The 16488-nt window shown below is 35.6% G+C and overlaps 1 protein-coding gene across 3 annotated transcripts in view; it reads right to left on the reverse strand.

Moving 5' to 3' along the window:
• The window catches only part of LOC148951817 (cholecystokinin receptor type A-like), a 136379-nt gene extending 135776 nt beyond the window's left edge, over positions 1-603 (reverse strand). Inside the window, exon 1 of one of the 3 annotated variants that reach the window (XM_089088728.1) lies at positions 322-603. In XM_089088728.1, the coding sequence (XP_088944854.1) occupies positions 322-528 (207 nt within the window). In that variant the 5' untranslated portion in view covers positions 529-603. The remainder of the gene's footprint in view (positions 1-321) is intronic. The other 2 variants (XM_089088729.1, XM_089088730.1) reach the window with 2 other exon arrangements.
• Positions 604-16488: the final 15885 nt, after the last annotated feature.

A 16488-nucleotide genomic window follows, 5' to 3' on the forward strand; every position in this document is an offset into this window, starting at 1 on the left:
ATGTTAATCTTGTGCCCCCCCCCCCAAAAAAAAAGATCTAATTTTTGAATGGGTTATGTTATTATGTTGCACGGCTCATTTAAATAAAAGATTTCATAAAAAGGAACAATTCCGTTTTAATATGTACCGGCAAATATAATAAATTTGCCATGACAAGGGCATCTTGTATCATTTTTCAGAGATGAAATCTATGACAAAATTAATTCGGTAAAAATGAAATGATTTGAAAACAGAATAGAGGCTTCTTCCACCCCCTTCTGAATGTAAGGGGAAACACCACCCTTGATGCATGCTTTTTTAAATAAAATAATTATGACTTACAAGATTAAGGAGAAATAGATTTGTGACCGTTCGCATCCTTCTGCACCTTGTTAACGTAATTATCACAAGTAGATTTCCAACTATTGAAACTGTAAATATTACTGAATAATAGATAATAATTGCCTGGGAGCTAAGAAATATCAGTAAGAAATACTTTTCATCAGTCCCATTTTCAACATCACTTTGATTTTTACTCAACTCGTTCATCTTCTTGTAAGGTATGTTCTATTCCAGTCAGTCAGATACACGTACTGAAGGACTTCTGCTCTGACCTAGATTGGCTTGAAACTCAGGTCTGGAAAAACTGAACTGATTTGTTTTAACCTTTGGAGCCCCTGTATTGAAACTATGTGCGCTGAGTTCCTATTGTAGATTCAAATACATCCTAAATTAGAAAAGGTATTATTCCGTTTTTGAGAGAAGATTAGTAATGTTTAGATGGTTCGAGAAAGATTTAATTTAATTGTAAACAGGGTTGATATTCAAATACTTTCCGGTCTTTTTGGTGGGGGAAATTTTCATATAAAAGAACAGATCTGATTTTGAATAATATGCATTAATTGCGCGAGGTAAGAACTCAGATTTTGAGATTGAATGAGTACCCTTCCCACTTACAACATTATCCGTTCTGTGTAATTAAATAAAGAGCACAAATTCTAATTTAAGAATTCTAAATTTTAATCAAGGTAAATGTTACTAGCTAAATGCTTGATTTCTATGAATTAAATAAAAATTCAATCTCGAAAAGTTTTTCATGGCATAAAACTTCCTAATTCTCCAACTTTTAGGATATGCATACTTCCTCCTAAAGAAGTGATCTAGGATATCTTCAAAAGTTCAAATGGCAACCCGCAAAAAAGGCCATATATTTGGTTGCTTCTAGCAACACAGTGGACTGATTTCTGCTTGGTGCCTGGGGTTCAAACCGAACTGTCGAAACCAAACCCAACCCAAACAAACCCAACGCATGGACCTTTGTTGTGAAGAAGCATCGAAAATAAAATAAAAACTTGACAGTCTATCCAACAATTTGAGTAGCCAACCATAAGTAAGGAGTCACTACTGTTAATAGTAGTCAAAGTCTACAAAAAGAGGACTTTAACAATATATACGTTAAAAGAATAGATGTTTATGGTGATTCACCATATTGAGAAAAAACTTATTCCGTAATAAAAAGTTTCATGGGAAAGGGTGCCTGGGGTTCAATCCCAGTTGTCGAAAGGTAGACACAATGACCTTTGTTGTGAAGAAGCATCGAAAATAAAAAGACTAGACAGTCTAGCCAACAGCTTGAGTAGCCATCCGTAAGTAAGGAGTCACTTCTTTTAATATTAGCCAAAATCTAAAAAAGAGGACTTTAACAATATATAAGTAAAAAGAATACATTTTTATGGTGATTCACCAAATTAAGAAAAAACTTAATCTGTAATGAAAAGTTTCCTGGGAAAAGGTGCCTGGAGTTCAATCCCGGCTGTCGAAAGATAGACGCAAGGTAGCGACCGTAAGTAAGGAGCCACTTATATTAATAGTAATCAAAGTCTACAAAAAGAGGACTTTAACAATATATACGTTAAAAGAATAGATTTTTATGGCGATTCGTCAAATTGAGAAATTACTTATTCTGTAATGAAAAGTTTCGTGTGACATTAAAACCTGAAACAAAAAGAAAATAAAGTCATGTAATAAGTCGAACTCAAACAAATAGAGATTGCTTTTTACTGTTTATAACTGCGAACTATTTGGTCAAGTGCTGTCTTAAATATGAGAGAGGCAGCCACCTTCTATGCTCATGTTCAAGGGCTATTCCAGAATGGCAATTGTGCAATACATCTTTTGATTTCAGTACGCAGCTTGGGTCCCCAGTAAATCAGCTGAAAACGGCATATCTAACATACCTACGTCCCATATTAGAATACGCAAGTCCCTTTTGGGGGCCTCAGATTCGTAATATTGAATTTATAAGTGATGATGTGGATGGAGTTCAAAAAAGAGCAGTTAAAATCATCCTTGGAGAAAAATTTGTAGATTACAAGCCTGCTCTTGAGTCTTTAAAGATTGAAACTCTTAGAGATCACAGGTTTCAGTTGATAATGCGTTTCGGGTAATTTCTGCTTGCTAGCCGCAAGCATCGACATTTTCTACCCCCTGCTGCCAACTGGTAGCTAATACCAGAAAGAAGAACAAATTAGTGCCAATGCCCTGCAGAAATAATCGATTTAACAATTCATTCGTGCCGATTTTTTACCAGTGCTTAGAACAAAATACCTTAGGACTAGGTTTGTAAATGACAGCGACATTTAGTCTGTGATTTATATCTACGGGTATGAAAGCTGTCTTTAAATAAATGATTTCTGATTTCTTTTTTTAAATCAAATTTTTATTAGTACAAAAATATTTCAAGGATGGTTATCATCCCTGAAAAGTTGCACGCATAAAATATCACTCAGGGGGAGGAAAGACCTGAGATACAAAGAAAATTAATTTTAGGGTCATGTTTTCCACGGCTTTCAAGGAAATTTCCTTGAATAAATTTTTCCATAGGAAATATTAACTTTTTACCCATATATAAGAACAATGATATTTTAAAGCAAAAGTGAATTTTTAGCTCTCATGACTTTACATTTTTGGTTCTTAGAGAGGGAGTAGAGATGGCGTATCAACACGATTTGCTGGCGGACTTATGGTTTCCCAACAAAACAACATAACCGTTTTAGTAAGTAACGATCCTACCAGTACCCTTGGTCTAATGATGTACCATCTAATCTACAAATATTTCATACGGACTGCACGTATCCTTAGCAGCAAATGTGCCATCACACTGCCTTATGACATTTTAAACTGGAAATAGCTGAAAAGGGGAGAAGCTGAAGAGACAGCTTCTCGGTGAATTAAATTAAAAAATAAACAAATTTTTTTCAACTGAGAGCAAGGAGCCAAATTAAAACTTAAAACATCCATAAATTATGACGCATTAAGGGGGGGGGGTGTGCCCCCATCAATACCTCGCTCTTCACGCTAAACTATTTTGTACTTTAAAAAAACTTCTCATTGCTCTAATCTAACAGCTCTTGTGTTTCAGGAGTTTTTCTTATACAATGGAGACAAAAAGTAAAACTTTAACTTAAAAAGCGAGGTATTGGGGGGTGAGGAGGACCCCCCCCCCCGCCGACGTCGTAATAATTTTTGTTTGTTTTAAGCTTTAATGTTTTTCTTTACTTTCAATTGAAATAATTTGTTTTCTCTATTTAATTTCTGATCGTTTTTTTTAAATAACGCCGGGAAGTCAAGCTCCCTTTCCACGGAAAGATCCCTTAAGCAGTTCAATTCCAATGAAAATTTACCTTGGACAATTACCATTAACATCCCCACATGTAAAATTGAGTCGGCAAAGAGAAAGTAAAGACAAATAAAAATAATCTCGTGTAGGAATTCTGGCCAGTTCTCCCAGTGTAAAATGTCCCCTGAAAAGTTCACCCCCCCCACAAAATTTCCTTTCCATTGAAAATTCTCCCCGTGGGAAATCCCTCCAGGAAAAAGATCACCCTCTCCTCCACCCAAAAAATGTATGCATACTTAGCAATAACAAGTACTATACGTAAGCAATGAGCAAAGTTCATAGCTTAAAGACCTTTCCCCAGGGGCTTTGGGGGGTTGGACATTTCAGCTATACTGAACAACTTGGCTATCAAAAAACTTCGATTGAATGACTGGGACAAAGGGCGTTTGGGATGGGGCTAGCTGCCCTCCGATCTTTTTGGTCACTTGTATAGGGAACTAGAACTTTTAATTACAGTTCAAATGACCAATCTTCCAATATTCTACTATTACTGGTTCGATAAGATCACATCTGTGGAAAAAAAAATAAATAATAATAAACACGCATCCGTGATAACTCTTTTGTTAAAAAAAATGCATGATTCTATATTTTTGAAAATGGGGCCTTGAAACCTCTACAGTATGGTTTTCTAATGCTCTGAATTTGAGGGTATGATTTTCATTAAAATTTGTTGAATTTGGGGGTGTTTCCCTCCTTTTTCGAGAATCACGCACATTTTCAGTAGTAATCGTACAATTCGTTTAAAGTATACATTCAGATATACGCCTGAAGGCATAGATATGTGTGTATATTTTAAACGAATTGGGGTTACCAGTGTCATTATCAAAGAGGTATCATTTCTATAGATGGTATAGTAATTTGAAATATCATATGGAATTTTCTTGAAGGTATATACTGTGCGTATGTGCCCATACCAAACAGGTTGGTTATAATCTGATCTGCTTCAATTTTTCTCTGGCACAATTAACTGAATTTCTATTTCATGATAAACAAGTTTTTTTTTTAGGTTACATCCGTGTTGGAAAAACCGGTGGATCTTTTTTAGAAGCTAATTATTTTTTGTATATATTCAAGTTTCAAATTAGATACCTCAACAGTTTGGAATAGTTTATTGAACATAACACAACTGACATTTTTTGTAATTACATAGAAAAAATGGATAATTCTAACCTTTTTCTGGTGAGTAAAAAATATTCGCATTATTATATAAAAAGAAATTGTCTATCATTAAGTTAAGGAAGAAATTATTTCCTTACAATATAAATACGGTTAATTTTATAATTATAATCATTTTTTTTTTTTTAGGGTAACACTATAAATTATTATATGTTTTTGTTTCTGTTACGGCGGCGGCTTTTTTCTTTTTTTTTTTTTTTAGGTAGTTTATTTTAAATAATTACATTCCCGTATTAATTTATGGATATTTTTTTATAATTAAACGTTAGCCTTTTTAGGTGTTTTTTTGAAAAAAAAAAGTGCTTGTAAATATTGAAAAAAAAAATTTTTTTCAAAAATTTAAAAGCAAAAAAAAAAATGAAATATTTTAAAAAAACAAAAATGAATTTTTTTTTCAAGTAATTTTACAAATGCAAAACCCCACCTTCTGAAAAGAGGGCAAGATATAGCGAAGGTATACTAATGCAAGCTACAAGACCTTCAGTTATCAAATTCGCTACTAGAACTACACAAGACCAGCCAATGCCTGTGAATCTTTTAATGACAGGGACCTCTGACCCCCGTGTTAGCTCCATATCAGCTTGAAGGAACTTGAAAAGGGGGTGGACTGCTTTATATAATGCCTCAGCTCAGCCTACTGAAGATTGTGAGCTTAACCCCCCTCAAGTTTTGCCAAGGAGTTCAGATATAGAAGTCCAGTCAGAATTTGTAAGTGTATACATAATTTCTTTTGTTTCTATCTCTATTTTCAAAAAATAAGGTAAATTTTCTCAGGCGCATAGCTTTTTAAAAACTTAAAATTTGTTTCTAAAAAACTATTTCATTTTCTTTCATTAACCAAATTAGCTGGTGTATGTATAAAGGAATGCTTATCATGCATTTCTATAACAAAAAAAAAAACCTTCCCTCTTAAATTATAAGTAATATGTTTTATAATGAAATATTCATTTTAGACAAAAAAAAAACTAACTATTTGAAAAAACGAAAGTGAAAAAAAGTTCTAATATAAAGGTAAAGCGCACCTTTAGACTGATATTTTCATCCCTAATGCATTTGAATACATCCGCTATACTTATAAGATCTATCACCGCCTTTTAATCCGACATGAATTCTAAGTAGGGTCGCATGCAAATTGGACTTTAAATAGCATGATGTATATCTTCAATAAGCAATTTACACAGTGAAAAAGGTTTTTTGATAATTTCCAAATATGTCTTCGCGGTAATGTTAAGAAGCATTATTTGGGTGAAGGCGTTTTTGATCATTTCATTGAAACACTTAGATGTTTTCGAGAAAGAATTTGAGCTTGTTCTATTTGAACAGTGTTGTGCAGTCCAAGACCACATCCCCCTACCTCGAACGGGTACCGATCCTCCTCCATCGAAGGAAGCTCCCGGTTCAATAAGGTCCTCCCCTGGTGAGGGGGAGGGGAGGGAGGGTTCTAAAAAAAGGACCATCCGACATTTTAATTGCACTTTAATTATTGATAAGGATGGAGAAAAAAGTTCTTCTCTCTCTTACAAGTATTTATTTAGAACAGGTCAACTTCAAACAAATCAGTTGGCACAAGACACAGGAAAATACGGATTATTGAGAAGGTAGCATCATCAACCACCGACATATGAGGTTTATACTTTTAAAAAATACAAAGTTCAATATTTGAAACTATCTTCAGCAGGAGCTTAGGATAGTAGTGGTGACAATTTAGATATAAGGAGCAATTGCCACCCTATTTATTAAAAAAAAACTTTTTTGTGGTATTTATATTTTTAAAATAAATAAAAAGTTCAAAATTCGAAAATATCTTCAAACTGAGCTGAGGATAGTAGTGTATTCACTTGCCCCCCTATTTTTTAAAAAATAAATTTATGTTAAATTTATAATATTTAAATATACAAAGTTCAATATTAGAATCTATCTTCAGCAGTAGCTTAGGATAGTAGTGGTGCCAATTGAGATATAAGGGGCAATTGCCCCCTAGTTAAAAAAAAAAAATATACATTTTTTTGGCATTTATAATTTTAAAAAATAAAAATTTCGATATTCGATGCTATCTCCAGCAGGAGCTTATGATAGTAGTGGTGACATTTTAGATATCAGTAGCAAGTGCCCCATATTTTTTAAAAAATAACTTTTTGTTTCATTTATACTTTTTAAATATACAAAGTTCAATATTTGAAGCTAGCTTCAGCAGGAGCTTAGGATAGTAGCGGGGGTCAAACAATCGAATTGGACTCTTATTTTGAATTTTTGTTTTAAAAAAAAAAATTTTGGAATAAAACCATTAATTTTTTATAAGAATAAGACAACAATTTCCCGAATAAAAAAAAAAAAAAAAAAAATATATTTTTTAACATGGTCAGTTTAAGTTATTAAATAAATACTGAAATTTAACTTTTTTTTTCTTCTTCTTTTAAGTGTTTATTCGTTGGTTATGTAATTGTTAAACTTAATATTAGACATTGACAAAGTCTATTAAATATAAAAAAAAATTACATAAAAAATAAAACTTTTTTTCTAAATATAAAAAATATATAACAACCACCAGCGACACCATTGAGTGATGAAGCAACTATATTTACAGGATCAATTCTGTCACCACCAGCAGAGTTCAGGGATGAAGCTATACTGGTCCTAGAGAATATGGAGTGGGAAAGTGGCTTCCTTAACGACGTTTTTGGGGAAATGGCCAGCCTGGATGACTTAAGCTGTGATATCGACATGCCTGAGGATCCGGGGTGGACAGATAGTTTCATACGTGAATATTTAGATGATGATGTTACAAGTAAATCTGAAACGGGTCCTCATAACGAAATTCCATTAGAGGACAATACAGGCTGGCTCGACCAATTGTCCCCAAACACATTGGAATATGTGTTGGGGGACCTCATGCCACATCCCCCCAATATGATTGAACAGACTGGGAGTGGTGTTACTGACAATTCTCTGTCACCCGCCACCACTCCACTTAATGCTATAGATAGAAGTAGTACTAATACAACAGCAACAGTATCCCCTCTCCCGGATTTTTTTCTCTCCAACTCTGCCTTGCATCACACATTAGTCTACAGCGCCTAATTCGGTGACCCTTTCAACTCTCGAGTGTCGGGGGATATAATACCAGACCCCCTGGCCATTACACATTCATATACTGATAAGATTCGAGCCATTCTTGAACAACAAATGGGGGTCTGGGGGGGGGGGGTCAGTATAAAAGAATCAACATCACGAAAAATATTTTTTTTAAATGAAAGTTCTTTATTTTGGTTTGCGACATACGGGCATACAGATAGGGGTGAAATACCCACGCATTAATAGAAGTATTGGGAGGTTGTTCTAAAGTGTACTAATATTACTAAAAGACATTGTTAAAAGGCTGACGAGGGGGGTCTGTTAGATTGGGGGGTTTTTATTGACAGTTTAAACGATAACATCTGTAAGTTTAAAAAGGATTTTATTGTAAGAGGGGGTGGGGGGGAGAGGGCTATAGTTTTAAAATATCATTCAGATTTAGAGGGGAGTAGGGGGATACAACGAATCTGTTTCGATACGAGGCTGCAGTGTTTCAAGTATGCATTTTTAATTGCGGCATACAGACCTCTGAGCGATGATGTCACTAAGAAAAAGTTGGATAAAATGACAGTTAATGCTAGGGAGGGTTCAAAGTTCCCCAAAGTGGATTTTAATTGTTTAAATGGTCAATATCCCGTGACACTAAAAGGAATAGATATTTTTGAGCGGGCTAATACACATTTAAAGATTGGTGTCACGGTGTTACAGTCTGAAACAGAATTTGAAGAGGGTCAGCGTTCCGATAAGAAGGGTGTATTATTTCCAGTGCGGGCTCCTTCAATTGAATCAGTAAAATATTGGGTGTGGCTTCTATACACCCCACCCACAGACTCCAATTAAATTGGTCATTTCAATCCAATTACGGATATTAGTAGGGTTCTAAGTGAAGGTAAAACGGGGCGAGAAGGTGTGGGTTATTACTGTCATACATGTCTCTCCATATTTCACTCTGATTTAAAGCTCAAGAATGATATGACACAATGCAAGTGACCTAGGTATCAGGTTGTGGAGACATTAAGTGGTGAAGGAGCAATTTCAAGTTTAAAAAATTTCCAATACACTCTCCTACAGAGCACAAATATCGCTTAGGACTGCGAAGCTAAGCTGACAGACGTGTGCGATCCGTCAAATTCAAATCATGTTAAAATACATGAAGCCATAGGGGTCTCTTACGCTCACGCGCAACGAGATTCCAATAATACCATGCAAGTGTTGGAGGTAGTTGAGATGTTGAGTGACGGTGAAGATTGTCTGCGCTTGGCATTGGTCAGTCTAGTCAAAACAGCGAACAGTGCAATTTCGCGCCTTCGTTATACAAACTATCCTATGCTCCTATCACCAGATGACATAGTGGCCATTAAAAATCGTAAAATGTGTTGGGTTTGCAAAGGAGAATTTGATGAGGGTGTTGGGGCTGGGGGGAGGAGGAACGTGATCGACCATGATCATTTGTGGCAGGAAATTACATCGGGAGAGAGTAACTTTAGAGGGGGATCACACCAGTCATGCAATTTAAACGTTAGAAAACAATATTTCGTACCTGTTTTTAAACACACTTCCAATTACGACTTAAAGTTTGTTCTTCCGGCGTTGGCCCGTATTGCCAAGGGAGGAATTGTATATAACGCATGGATAGATGGTTCTTTTTTTATATAATATCATACCCAAATCGTCTGCAAAGCTACTTCAGCTAGAATTCATGTGGAAAACAGTTGAGAAGGATATCACGTGCCTAAATAAAATCCGTTTTTTAGACTCGTTCAGCTACTTCCCCAAATCCTTAAGTCAGTTGATTCAGGTACAGAAAAGTGACAATTTTGATAGCTTCCCCCTCCTCAAACAGCGCTTCCCCGATGATGAAATGTATGATTTATTAACGTGTAAGGGTATATATCCATATGATTATTACAACTCTGGCTCGAGGCTAGATGAGGTGTCACTACCGCCCATTGAAGCTTTTTACAACTCTCTTACTGAGAGTGAGTGCACCACTACCGACTACGAATTTGCTAAGAGGGTTTGGGCAAAGTGCGGATGTAAAAATGGGTGGGATTATTGTAAACTGTACTTGCCCAGTGACGTACTCACTCTTCTGAATATTGTGTATAAAAATACAGATAAAATATATGGGGAATTCGTTGTGTTTTTTTTGTAATTTATTTCCGATCTTATGTGGTTGTTGTAACTTATGCTACAAAACATAACTTATGAATTAGGTCTTTGTACTGTGGTGTGAATTATTCGATTTTTATTTCGAAAAAGGAGGGTGGGTTAGAATTGTCACAGAGATCTTATCATGAAAACAGATCTGATTGGACAGCACACCGATGAAAAGTCGGACGCAGTTTTTTTGGATATGAAGTCTCTTTACCCATCGACAATGTCTCACTACTGTTTGCCGTGTGACAATTATAAGTGGCTTAACAATCCCTTTGCTTCGAATTTCCCCGACATTGCCAGTGTTGAGGAGAACGGGGCACGGGGATGGTTTTTTGAAATTGACGGTGAAATACCCATTGAAATCCATGACTCGGTAAAAGACTTTATTTTTCCGTGCATAAATAAACCGGTGGGTAGGGAATCTCTGAGCCCCTAAAATTTATCATTAGTAAAGGATGAGAGTAAGCACTGGGTACCTTCAAAACAAAAATTAACTGCCGATCTAAACCCAAAGCAGAATATCGTTGTTCATCGCGTGCTATTGAAATGGATAGTTGCCAATGGTTTCAATGCCACAACTATTTACAGAGCCCTCTAATTCTATCAAAAATCAAATATAAAAACGCTTATTGACACCTTTTTCAGTAATCCTTCACAAGCGAAAACAAAGTTTGACAAATAATTATATAAACTAATTTTGAAATCAGATTTCGGTAAAATGTGTGAGTGCGTACGAAACAGAAGTCGATGTGACATTGTAACCAATCCCAAAGATTGTGCTCGAATCATTGCGGATCCAAACTTCACATCGTTCACAATCATAGACTCTAATATGGTGCTCCTACATCGCAAGAAAAGAAACGCTGTATTAAATAAAAATATTACAGGGGGAAGTGCAATAACTCAAATATACAAGAAACTCTTGTTGTCGTTTTATTATAATGTCTGTAGGTTACAGTGGCAGATTTAGGGAAAAGTTTAAGTGTATTAAGGGGACAGTGATTCACTCCTGATGAAACTAAAAACTAAAAATATATTGAATTATTCGGAGAATGGTGAGTATATGAGGTCCCGAATGGACTACGCCAATTGGGATTAATCCCTCGACCCGGAGCTGGTGAAACGTCAGACTCGAAATCAATTGGTAATACTAAATTCTGAAACGCGTAGCGATTTGATATCAAGGGGTGTTTGTCCTTGTTCTAAGGTATATTGTTTTCAAAAGAACGGCAAGTATATCAAACACGTTGCCAATGTTTTAACTACACACTATTAAAAAAAAAATTTCAACATTAGATAGTATATAAAACGTGCGGAACGTATTTTAGTGCCAAGAGCAAAAGTCATGGCGATTCGCTATTTAAAATTTAAAAACTACACAGTTAGAGTTGAGAAAAATGCCATGTCTGCCATATCGGAAAAAGTCTATGTACTTGAGGTTGGTGTTAAGGTATTGCCACACGTTCATTATTTAATTTCACACCGATTTTAATTTAAATATTAAAAAAAACAACTCGGTCTAAAAAAATTAAATTAAATTCACTAAAAAAAGTATAAATTGGGTGGGAGGTTTTTTTTTGGGTAATTATGTTTTTTTTTTCTAATTCTTTTTTTTTCTATCACAATCAATTTTCAATGTGTGTGTGTGTGTGTGTGTGTGTGTGTGTGTGTGTGTGTTTGCAAGGCATATCAATTAACACTATTTAATGCCACCCCCGGCCGGGCCCCCCCGCAGGGGGCCCCCCCCGGCGCCCGGCGCTTCCGGCCCCGGCCCCCGGCAGCGCCCGCTCCCCGGGGGGAGGGGGGGACCCCAAAATTTACAATGCTGTAAGTAACAGTGTATGAGATTTCAAGTGTGCATTAGTCCAATAAATGTTGTATTTTTTATAAATAAATAAACAGAAAAAAAAAGTGTATTTATTTAAGTGTTTTTTTTTTTTCTATTGGTTATGTAAATGTTGTATATTTTATTATAAATAAATTTAAAAAAAGTGTATTTTTTTTATTCATGTTTAATGTGCCTTTTTCAATGTAGTATTTAATTTTATTTTTTTTAAAGTATTGTTACATTTTTTATGTATATAATAAAAGAAAATATTATTATTTATTCTTCTTCTTCTTCTTCTTCTCGTTATTATTCTTGAGCGGAGTAGTAGTAATAGGAAAATTATTTAGTCATTAGACAACCATAGTCTACAGTTAGTTGTCTAGGTGAACTGTTGAAGGGAACATGTATCAATTTAAAACACCATTCAGATCGTTTCTGTATGTACCATCAATGTCGGGCAAAACAATACTCTTAACTAAAATAATCAAAGATTGCGATAAAATGTGTGTGGAAAAGCCGAAAAAAATCTACTATTGCGATAGTATTTGGCAGGAGTCATATGATAAAATAAATGCAATTGCTGCCACGATAGGGTTGGTGCAGATACAATTCATACAGGGACTTGATATTTTCTGCATTATTGAACCAAACTCTTGGCTGATCATTGACGATCTAGCTGAATCCATTGAGCAATGGTCTCAGGAAATACTATAACTGTTCACCGTATACTCTCATCATTAACAGACATTCATTACTCTAGTTCTACATAAAGTCTTTCATCAGATGAAATGTATGCGAACACTTGCAATGAACTGCACCTACTATATCATATACAGAGTTGTTCGAGATTGTAGCTCGCTAATAGCTCTCAATAAACAAATCTACCCGGGAGCCCCCAAATTTCTGCTCTTAGCATACAATCAGGCAACTAATAAACCCTACGAAAACATCCTTTTGGGTCTTAATCAAAATATCCCGGAGGATTTGAGTCTGGTCACTTCTGTTTTTTACATTGAAATTACACTACTTCGCAATTAAAATGCTAAAACAAACTATTAGCTAATGTCATCACCCTGAAGACACTACATTAAAATAGATATTTGTTTTCAGTTCTAAGCACTTCAAACCCTCCGCTCAGGAAAGCAATACTCAAACATGGTATTGACAACGATTTCATTAATCTAATATCCGAACTTTGTTTAAATTTGACCGAGGGTAATGTTCAAGTGCCAGAAGTAGTTAAGCACCTGGCAAAGCAACATCATTACATTATATGTACATGGGCCTCTAAAAAGAAAGGAAAGATTTTCAAAAGGACACGACTTCTTCAGGCGGGTGGTAGCTTTTTCAGACTTTTACAGCCAATAATTGCAGGACTTGGAGACAGTTTTTTCTAAAAACAGAGAGAATTGCAAAACCCTATAAATTGACTCCAATAGAACTCGCTGTCTCACCCGTCGAACACTTTGAGAACAATCGGAGTAAATTTCTTGACAATGAAAATAATGAGGATGATAAAAAACTGTTTTTACTTCAAGACGCACTTCGCCGAGTGGAAAAACACAAGTCCTATCGGTCGAAGCCCGCTGCTGTTGCTGCTGATCCCAAAAAAGAATCATCTCCTCAGGATTCTGCTGGCTGGAACACAATTGAAGAAGGAGGAATTGTATTCTATTGTAATTAAAATTGTAAATCAACGCCCCAACTAATATCTTGAAAAAATTACACGACTCCTAGCCTATCTCTTGGACAGTGATCACATTCAAGTTGAGAGCAATGGGGCAGGGATTATAATTCAGGGCAAGAGCTATAATCTACTTGATTTAATCTATGATATGGTTACAAATAGTAAAGGACTATTATCATTTGACACTAATCTATACAACTTTCTAAATACATTAAACTTCCCCAAAAGTCTTATTGGCAATAGACAAATTCTAAAAAAATTAAATGAACATGCATCATCATCATCAACAACAACAACAACAACAACATTGACACCATTAAAAAATGAACTTGAAGAAGAAGATTTCAAATCAATTTCGGAAAATACTAGCACACCGCTGATAGCTAGACAAAAACGAAGACGTATCAGGTCATCATCACCACCATCACCACCACCACCAACAGGTATTATACAACAGGGTAGCGGACATTACACATGTGTTTACGTTCAAAATGGTTGAAGTTCTGAAAGGTGTTTATGAAAATATTGGTGAGGTGGGGAGTTTAAGTTCCCCCACAACACTTTCCTAAGTAACTGATGTGAACTAAAAATGTACAATACTATCTGCAGAATGAATCAAGTTACACTCTGCATTGAAATCATAAACTTCGTGCCAATCAATATCGAAAAACTAAAGCCTGTTACCCATTGCATATAATGCAAGCAGATCTCCTGACTCTAGATGAGCATCAAAGACATCATAATACACCGTACAAGTACATTCTACTTGCAATCAGTGTTTATAGTCGTTATGCATATGTAATTCCATTGCAATCAAAGAGAGGTGTTGAAGTTTCTCAGGCCATTGAAAGTATTCTCCAACAGGATAAATATAAAAAAATTCAAACGGATCGTGGTAGTGAAGTTGTTAATCCCCATGTTGCAAAAGTACTAGAGAAATATAGTACACTGCTCTATCATCGTCACAGTCCTATAAAGGCTGCATTGGCAGAACGATTGATAAGAACCATTCGACTTTTAATTTCAAGATATTGTACATTGAAAAATACATTGGGTTTTATTCATGATCTTGGTAAAATCATGTTGATTTATAATCAACGACCTCATCGATCATTGTCCAACTCTACGCCAACGGTAGTTCATCATTCGGATCATGATACAATTGACAACTTTCTTAAACAGTATTCCAATGAATCGTCGGCTGTCAAGAAGAAGAAAAATAAATTCAATGTTGGTGATACGGTTCGAATTAATAGAACAACTAATGTTTTTGAAAAGGGGAATTACTTGTGGTCCACAGAACTTTTTAAGGTGGCAAAAATCCTAGACACTAAACCCATAACTTATCGTCTGCGTGATACCAAAGATGAGGAGATTCTCGGCGGCTTTTATGACTATGAATTACAAAAAGTTAAAAATGCTAGTGAAATCTATCAAATTGAAAAGGTATTAAAGAGACGTAGTCGCAGGGTTAAGAAACAGTTACTTGTTCGGTGGCTAGGATACAACTCTGATTTTGATTCTTGGATCGGTGTTGAAAATATTGACAATGCCCAATGATTTCTATGTAACATTCATGTCCAACGTTTCCGATCCTCTCTACAATGACTTGAATACGGCAAGTGATTTTTAGACAAAATTCTCCCCCGCCATCAACTTTGACGGTGCATATGAAGTGGCTCTTGTCGACTGTATTCTTAAAAATACCTAAGACATCCTGATAAGGGACCGTAAATACTAAATGAAAAGAAGACAGTTCGACGTTGTCGATGGAGCTGAAATGGCAGCTTTTGAATAGACTGTGGACACTCTATCCAGTTGCAACTCCAGGTAATACACTCCCCGGAACAAACTGTGTCTATTTTTAAACAAAAAAAATTGAACGTATAAAAACAATCTGTTTCACCATCATTTATTCGACGGACCACATGAGAATTTATATTACTAATCAATATGAGGCAGAAAGAATGTTCCTCAATGAGACTTTACGTGAGGATCTCGGTATTAAAAACCGTATTATTAACATAGAAAATTTCAGTGGTAGTGACCATGTTATATATGCAGACTATGCACCCAACTTCTTCATAGACACTTGCATATTTCTCTACGCTTCATTTGTGGAAAGGTCTCGGGATGGTAATTCAAATGTTCCCCTCCTACGAGTTCTTGAACGAAAAACCAATCAAGAACATGTTCACCACTACAATATAAAGCATCTTCAGTATATTCCCGTAAACACTTCATATTTGGAACTCTGTCATTTAACAATAATAACTTAATTAGGTTATCCAATAGAAATTTCAAAAGGCTTAACAGTTATTACATCTCATTTTCGACCAATTGTCAACGACAACGACGGTACAATAACCTAAACAATGAACAATAGAAGAACTCCATTTGTCTGTCCCGATATTGACTGTTATGTTGGTGCTTTGAGTCCACGTCAAATAGGCAATGGATTGGACTACTACAAGGGGCGTACTAAAATGTCTGGCTATGGTCTTAGTAGCTGGTTTGCTAGGCTATTTCATTCATTACTACCCCTTGCCAAAAAGTATCTGGTGCCAGCCGCGTAGAATTTTGCTCCCTCCACACTACAGGACTGGGGGTCGGGCAAGAATTTTAAGGAGAGTGTTAAGAAAATATTAGATCTTCAGCAAGAGCCGTTGGTGAACAATTAAAATCTAGACAAAATGGGGAGGGACTGAAAAGGCTGCGTTCGCGTCATTCACTAATCAGTCTCCAGCCAGGCAGGAAGCAAAGGACATCAACAAGGACTTTGAGGAATAAAACAACGAAGTCCAATAAGCAACAGAAGAAGAAGAAAAACAAAAAGATTGTTAGATCAAAGAAGGAGTTCTTCTCTTAAGATGACTTATCTCCCCCACAAGGAATAATATCCATCAA

This window comes from Artemia sp. Qi Xiang Cuo, chromosome 5 (genome assembly GCF_049724085.1).
Source record: "Artemia sp. Qi Xiang Cuo chromosome 5, ASM4972408v1, whole genome shotgun sequence".
NCBI lineage: Eukaryota > Metazoa > Arthropoda > Branchiopoda > Anostraca > Artemiidae > Artemia > Artemia sp. Qi Xiang Cuo.